The sequence below is a fragment of the Trachypithecus francoisi genome, unplaced genomic scaffold (genome assembly GCF_009764315.1).
Source record: "Trachypithecus francoisi isolate TF-2019V2 unplaced genomic scaffold, Tfra_2.0 Lachesis_group12, whole genome shotgun sequence".
NCBI classification, from domain to species: domain Eukaryota; kingdom Metazoa; phylum Chordata; class Mammalia; order Primates; family Cercopithecidae; genus Trachypithecus; species Trachypithecus francoisi.
In genome coordinates, this window is record NW_022681457.1 from 115339173 (window position 1) to 115346643 (window position 7471).

At 49.0% G+C, this 7471-nt stretch overlaps 1 protein-coding gene across 1 annotated transcript; it reads left to right on the top strand.

The window, feature by feature from the left end:
* The first annotated feature begins 2163 nt into the window (after positions 1-2163).
* On the top strand, positions 2164-2877 carry LOC117093358 (nucleolar protein 56-like). The gene has a single exon (XM_033228476.1). It carries the CDS (start codon positions 2196-2198, stop codon positions 2763-2765), a length of 570 nt encoding a protein of 189 aa, XP_033084367.1. The 5' UTR covers positions 2164-2195; the 3' UTR covers positions 2766-2877.
* The last annotated feature ends 4594 nt before the right edge of the window (positions 2878-7471 follow it).

Here is a 7471-nt window from a genome sequence, read left to right on the forward strand (position 1 = left end):
ACAGCAGCGAACCAGGCCTCTGCTCTCAGGGAGCTCAGATTCTACTCCAAGTAGGCAGGCATGGTCGGGGGACAGATAATAAACAAGTGAATCATGACAGAGAGTGGCAGATGCCACAAAGCACATAAAACCGAGTGATGGAAGAAAATGTCTGACTGGGTCCTTAAGGGTGGCCTCTCCAAAAGGTGATATTTGATTGACATTGATTGACACTAGAGGGAAAGAGGCCAGTCGTGCAAGAGCTGCAGGAAGAGCATTCTGGGTGGACAGAACAGCAGGTACAAAGGCCCTGAGGCGGGAAGGGGCTTGGCGTCGCTGGAGAACGGGAAGGAGGCCAGCAAGCGAAGCACTGAGCTTAGCGCCCAGGAGCAGATTGCAGGGCTGAGACCTGCAGGGCCTCGTAGACCACAGTGGGAACTATGGGATTCACTCTAATTTGTAACAGAAGGTTCTAGGGATTTTTAAATGAGAGAGTGACGTGATCAGTTTTCGTTTTAGGAAAGTCCTTCGGGCTCCTGGGTCATAGGCCTAGAGGAGAAGCATGCTGGTCAGGTGTGGAGGAGTGTCTGGGAGGGTTCGATGGGCTTGTTGCATAGTGCTGCGGTATTTTAAAGTGATGGCTTTATAGGCCAGACGTGGTGGCTCACGCCTGTAATCCCAGCACCTTGGGAAGCTGAGGTGGGTAGATCACTTGAGGCCAGGAGTTCGAGACCAGCTTGATCAACATGGTGAAACCCCGTCTCTACTAAAAATACAAAAAATAGCTGAACATGGTAGTGCACACCTGTAATCCCAGCTACTCGGGAGGCTGAGGCAAGAAAATCGCTTGAACTTAGGAGGCGGAGGTTGCAGTGAGCCGAGACTGCACCACTGCATTCCAGCCTAGGTGACAGAGTGAAACTCTGTCTCAAAATAAATAAATAAATAAATGAAGGTTTTATTATTATTTAGGTTTGGCAAAGCCCAACAGATCAGGATACAAATACCATTGAAGGATAATTGTTGAGACTCACAGACTCCAAGAAGAGGGAGCACGCTTGGCTGGGCATGGTGGCCCACGTCTGTAATCCCAGCACTTTGGGAGGCTGAGGCGGGCATATCACAAGGTCAGGAGATCGAGACCATCCTGGCTAACACGGTGAAAACCCATCTCTACTGAAAATACAAAACATTAGCCTGGCGCGGTGGCACGCACCTGTAGTCCCAGCTACTCAGGAGGCTGAGGCAGGAGAATCGCTTGAACCCGGGAGGCAGAGGTTGCAGTGAGCCGAGATGACGCCACTGCACTCCAGCCTGGTGACAGAGCAAGACTCTGTCTCAAAAAAAAAAGAAGAAGGAGCACGCCACACCTAGGGGGTCCATGTCCATGCGGAAAAGCACCAGCGTGGGTCGTGGGGGTAGAGAAAGCAAGGGGCAAATGAGGCAGAGCTCTGACTGTGGTTTCTGTGGAAAAGTGGGTGAGGCAAGGCAGGCTGGCCTAGGATTGGATAGCGTGGATGATTCTGGCGGGCTCTGGTCAGAGGGCTGTCCCCAGCCATCCGGTCCCTTGGCGTGGGGTGACTGGGGCAGGTGGATGGGGGCCCTTCAGGGAGACCCTGATTGAAGAGGTGATGGGGTGTGGGCTCTGAGTGGGTTGGCATGAAAGGGAGGCTCCCAGGCAAGACCTTTACTATCTCTAGAAATTGGCCAGCCCTGGGAGGGGCAGTCCCTCAGGGACAGCAAGGCCCCAGAGATCAAAGCATCAGAAACACAGGGTTAACACACAGAGGACATCTGTGTTCTATGGAGAGAGAGGTTAGGGAGAGGAAATGGATGGGATTTGCTGATGGATTAGATGTAAGTGACCAGGGAAGCGGAATCATCAAAGATGATGCCTTGGCTGGACGTGGTGGGTCACACCTGTAATCCCAGCACTTTGGGAGGCCAAGGTGGGTAAATTACCTGAGGTCAGGAGTTTGAGACCAGCCTGGCCAATATGGTGAAACCCCACCTCTACTAAAAATACAAAAATTAGCTAAGCATGGTGGTGTGCGCCTATAATCCCAGCTACTTGGGAGGCTGAGGCAGGAGAATTGCTTGAACCCAGGAGGCGGAGATCGCACCACTGCACTCCAGCCTGGGCGACAGAGCAAGACTCCATCTAAAAAAAAAAAAAAAGGCAAAAAAAAAACTGATTTAATGAGCCTGATCCAGTAATGCCAGAAAGGAGTCCTCAGAGCACCAGAGGTCTTCAGGCCCTTTTAGCACTTTTCGTTGACCAGGCAGAGGAAGTGGCTGCTGAGATTACTAGGAAGCTGGAGAAACAGGAGAAGAAACGCTTGAAGAAGGAAAAGAAACGGCTGGCTGCACTTGCCCTCGCATCTTCAGAAAACAGCAGTAGTACTCCAGAGGAGTGTGAGGAGACGAGTGAAAAACCCAAAAAGAAGAAAAAGCAAAAGCCTCAGGAGGTTCCTCAGGAGAATGGAATGGAAGACCCATCTATCTCTTTCTCCAAACCCAAGAAAAAGAAATCTTTTTCCAAGGAGGAGTTGATGAGTAGTGATCTTGAAGAGACCGCTGGCAGCACCAGTCTTCCCAAGAGGAAGAAGTCTTCACCCAAGGAGGAAACAGTTAATGACCCCGAAGAGGCATGCCACAGAAGTGGCTCCAAGAAAAAGAGGAAATTCTCCAAAGAGGAGCCAGTCAGCAATGGGCCTGAAGAGGCAGCTGGCAAGAGCAGCTCCAAGAAGAAGAAAAAGTTCCATAAAGCATCCCAGGAAGATTAGAATGCAAACGGACATTCTCTGGGAGGTGGGACATACCATAGCCCAAAGTGACATCTTCCACCCTGTGCCCTGTTCCCCAATAAAAACAAATTCACAAAAAAAAAAAAAAAAAGTTAAATATAGAATTGTTGTGTGATCCGGCAATTCCAACCCTAGGAAGAATTGAAAGCATGGACTCAGATACTTGTACATTAATGTTCATAGCAGCAATATTCACAAAAGAACAGCCCAAATGTCTGTAAATGGATGAGGATAAACAAAATATAATCTAGCCATACAATGGAATATTACTTAGCCATGAAAAGGAACGAAATTCTGACACGTGTTACAACATGGATGAAACTTGAAAACATGATGTTAGGTGAAAGAGGCCAGTCACAAAAAAGACAAATATTGTGAGACACCTAACAATATTTGATATTATGTGAGATATGTGAGATACAAATATGTGAGATACCTAAAATGGGCAAATTCATAGAGACAGACAGAAGGGTGGCTGCCAGGGGACTAGGGGACAGGAAATGGGAGTTAGTGTTTAATGGGGACAAAATTTCTCTTTAGGAACATGAAAAGTTCTGGAGATGGATGGTGGTGATGGTCATTTACCATTGTAAAAAAAACCACCACTGGCCGGGCGTGGTGGCTCCCACCTGTAATCCCAGCACTTTGGGAGGTTGTGGTGGGTGGATCACTTGAGCTCAGGAGTTGGAGACCAGCCTGGGCAACAAGGTGAAACCATGTCTCTCTCCAAAATATGAAAATTGTGGTGGCAATTTCAATATGAAAATATGAAATTGTGGTGGCACATGCCTGTGGTCCCAGCTACTCTGGAGGCTAACGGGGAGGATTGCTAGAGCCCAGGAAGTCGAGGCTACAGTGAGCCGTGACAGCACCACTGGACTCCAGCCTGGGCAACAGAGGGAGATCCTGTCTGAAAATAAAATAAATACGTAAATAAGATAAAATAAAAATAAAAATAAAACAGTGCCACTGAATTGTACACTTAAAAATGATCAAAATCGTAAATTTTATGTTTGCATGTTTTACCATAATAGAAAAATTACTAAAAAGGAAAGACGAGTCACAGTTGGGGCCACATCCCATCAATGAGAAGCTACGTGCTGCTTGGCTGGTGCAGTGTCATTTAACCCAGGATCCTGTCTGGCTCTCCCGCCTCCTGGGAGTAGGAGGAGCCCAGCCACCAGCCAGCCATCCTTCTGCATTTGTATGGGAAGGGTTAGACACATGGAGGTTTTAATCACCGAGGCTGACACCTATCAGAGCTGGGATGGCAGCCAAGTCTACACGGTGAAAACAGGAGCCTCTTCAAGGGCCCAGGTCTCGTCTCCATTTCTGTATCAACGGCTCAACAACGCCTGTCCCATCTGCAATTTATTGTAAAGGGTAATTATGTGTCAGCTTAAGTCAGACACTTGGCCTTCATCACAAGTCCAATATGGGAGAAGGTTAAGAACATTTAGGCCGGACACATCTGTGGCTCATGCCTGTAATCCCAGCACTTTGGGAGGCTGAGGCAGGTGGATCGCTTAAGCCCAGGAGTTCAAGACCAGCCTGGGCAACATGGTGAAACCCTACAAAAAATGCAAAAATTAGCCAGGTGTGGTGGCGCATGCCTGTAGTCCCAGCTTCTCAAGAGGCTGAGTGAGAGGATCATTGAGACTAGGAAGTCGTGGCTACAGTGAGCTGAGATTGTGCCACTGCATAGAGCAAGACCCTGTCTCAAAAACAAACAAACAAAACCAAACACTTAAAATAAAAGGCATACGGCCGGGCGCAGTGGCTCATGCCTGTAATCCCAGCACTTTGGGAGGCCGAGGCAGGCAGATCACATGAGGTCAGGAGTTTGAGACCAGCCTGGCCAACATGGTGAAATCCCGTCTCTACCAAAAATACAAAAATTAGTTAGGTGTGGTGGCACACGCCTCGGAAGTCTGAGGCAGGAGAATCACTTGAACCTGGGAGGTGGAGGTTGCAGTGAGCCCAGATGGTGCCATTGCACTCCAGCCCAAGCGACAGAGTCAAAAAAATAATAATAATATTAAAAATAAAAGGCGGGAGGCCGAGGCAGGTGGATCACGAGGTCAGGAGATCGAGACCATCATGGCTAACATGGTGAAAACCTGTCTCTACTAAAAATACAAAAAAAAATTAGCCAGGCGTGGTGGCGAGCGCCTGTAGTCCCAGCTACTCGGGAGGCTGAGGCAGGAGAATGTCGTGAACCCGGGAGGTGGAGCTTGCAGTGAGCCAAGATTGTGCCACTGCACTCCAGCCTGGGCGACTGAGCGAGACTCCGTCTAAAGAAAATAAAAATAAAAATAAAAATAAAAAAGGCGTATGAAAAAATTCAAATGTATGCCAAGGTCTGTTTCCAGAGCCCACGCAATTGGGTAGCATGCCAGTGATGTTCCCCTAACTCTTCTAGAATTAAGCACCCCATGGATGAGGCCCCAAATGGGCACATCTGTACTAAGTTCCAGGACACTGGGTAATGTCAGTGTGAGGTTCCCAGGCACCTGAAACCCACATCACAAATAGAACATTAATGAGTGCTGCTACAGTTAGAACTGGCTGCACACACGCAGGTATTTAGAAGTGAGACAGGAAGTGTAAATGAAGCCCTAATTAATGGATGTGCTAATTGTGCTTCCCTGAAATTGAGAGATTAACCCTGGCATATTTTTAAAGCTTTTTTGTGTAACTGGTACATTGAACAAGTAGGACTCATTGGGTGCAGAAGAAAAACACTTCATCTTCCCCCCACTGCCTGGCTCAAACCTGTTCAAATGCTCTTATTCATGCCTTGCATGAGATCTAAGGCAGGCCCTTGACTCTGCTGGTCCCTCCTTCTAATCAGGATCTACAATGTGCAGTCCTAGGCGAGGCACAGTAGCTCACGTCTGCAATCCCAGCGCTTTGGGAGGCCGAGGTGAGCGGATCACCTGAGGTCAGGAGTTGAAGACCAGCCTGGCAAACATGGTGAAACCTTGTCTCTACTAAAAATACAAAAATTAGCCAGGCATGGTGGTAGGCACCTGTAATCCCAGCTACCTGGGAGGCTGAGGCACGAGAATCGCTTGAACCCGGAGGCGGAGGTTGCAGTGAGCCGAGATCATGCCATTGTACTTCAACCTGGGTGACAGAGCAAGACTCCATCTCAAATAAATACATAAATAAAATAAAATAACATGTGCAGTGCCATGTAAGTGTCAAACCCCCCAAATGACAGCTTCTCCCCACCCCCAGCTCCTGGTGGGGAGGCGGCTGGGTGTGGGATACCGTTTTCCCTGTGGGGCATCCCGTTGCTTGCTAGCTGCACTTTCTGGCGGTTTCCTAGGCTTACAGTGGAGAAGGAAGAAGACACAGGGAGAGAACAGGCGCGGTGTAACTTGATGGGTAGGTCACAGGCTGGCCTCACTATTCCCTGGGTTTGATAGGAGTTTAAACTTATCACATGGGAGCTCTTTCAGGGTTTTTGTGTTTTGTTTTTGTTTTGTTTTGTTTTATTTTAGATGAAGTTTTGCTCTGTTGCCCAGCCTGGAGTGCAGTGGTGCGACCTTCACCTCCCGGGTTCAAGTAATTCTCCTGCCTTAGCCCCCGCTAGTAGCTGGGATTACCGATGCGCGCCACCACCACGCCCGGCTAATTTTGTATTTTTAGTAAAGACAGGGTTTTACCATGTTGGCCAGGCTGGTCTCAAACTCCTGACCTCAGGTGATCCACCTGCCTTGGTCTCCCAAAGTACTAGGATTACAGGCATGAGCCACCGTGCCCAGCTTCTTTCTATTTTTTTTATTGAGATAGAGTTTCATGCTGTCACCCAGGCTGCAGTGCAGTGACGTGATCACTGCAACCTCCACCTCCCAGGTTCAAGCAATTCTCCTGCCTCAGTCTCCGAAGTAGCTGGGACTACAGGCACGCACTACTATGCCTGGCTAATTTTGGTATTTTTAGTAGAGACAGGGTTTCACCACTTTGGCCAGGCTGGTCTGGAACTCCTGGCCTCAAGTGATCTGCCCACTTCGGGCAGTATCCCAATCCCGAAGTATTGGGATTACAGGCGTGAGCCACCGCGCCCGGCCCTCAGGGGCTTTCAAGACTCCTTTAACACAAGGATCTCACAACTGCTGTTCTTTTGATTCCAGTGAAAACACCTCCTGGGGCTGGTCTTTTATTCGTAATTCCACCTCCAGCTCCTGGAGACGAGGTGTTAGAGTACAGAACTCTTCATCTAAATTCTACTTTCACTCCAGGTGGTCTGGTTGGGAGGATCTCAGACTCCCATCTGGTCCACAAAATCTCCCACCTTGGACGGGCTGTCGGGGAAGGAATGTGACCACCCGGCTGCTTTAGCCAGGTGCCTCCTCTTCACCTTCAGGTCTTTAGCCAGGCGCCCCCTCTTCACTTTCAGGTCTTTAGCCAGGCGCCTCCTCTTCACCTTCAGGTCTTTAGCGAGGCGCCTCCTCTTCACCTTCAGGTGGGAGATGCACGCCGGCCATTTTGTTCTGGGCCCCAGGATGTGTGTCTTCTCTGCATGGGGGCCCTCAGTCAGCTAAGCATAAAGAGGAAGCAACGCATCCCTACCCCGCTCTGCTCCTCCAAGGTTGGGGGAGGCATACTTGCAAGACACTAACCACTTTCTCTAAAACCACTTTCCCTAGTCACAGACTTTCTGGATCTTTTTTCTT

Excerpts from the sequence above, each read along its gene's own strand:
- LOC117093358 (XM_033228476.1), top strand. The coding sequence starts at position 2,196 with ATGCCAGAAAGGAGTCCTCAGAGCACCAGAGGTCTTCAGGCCCTTTTA.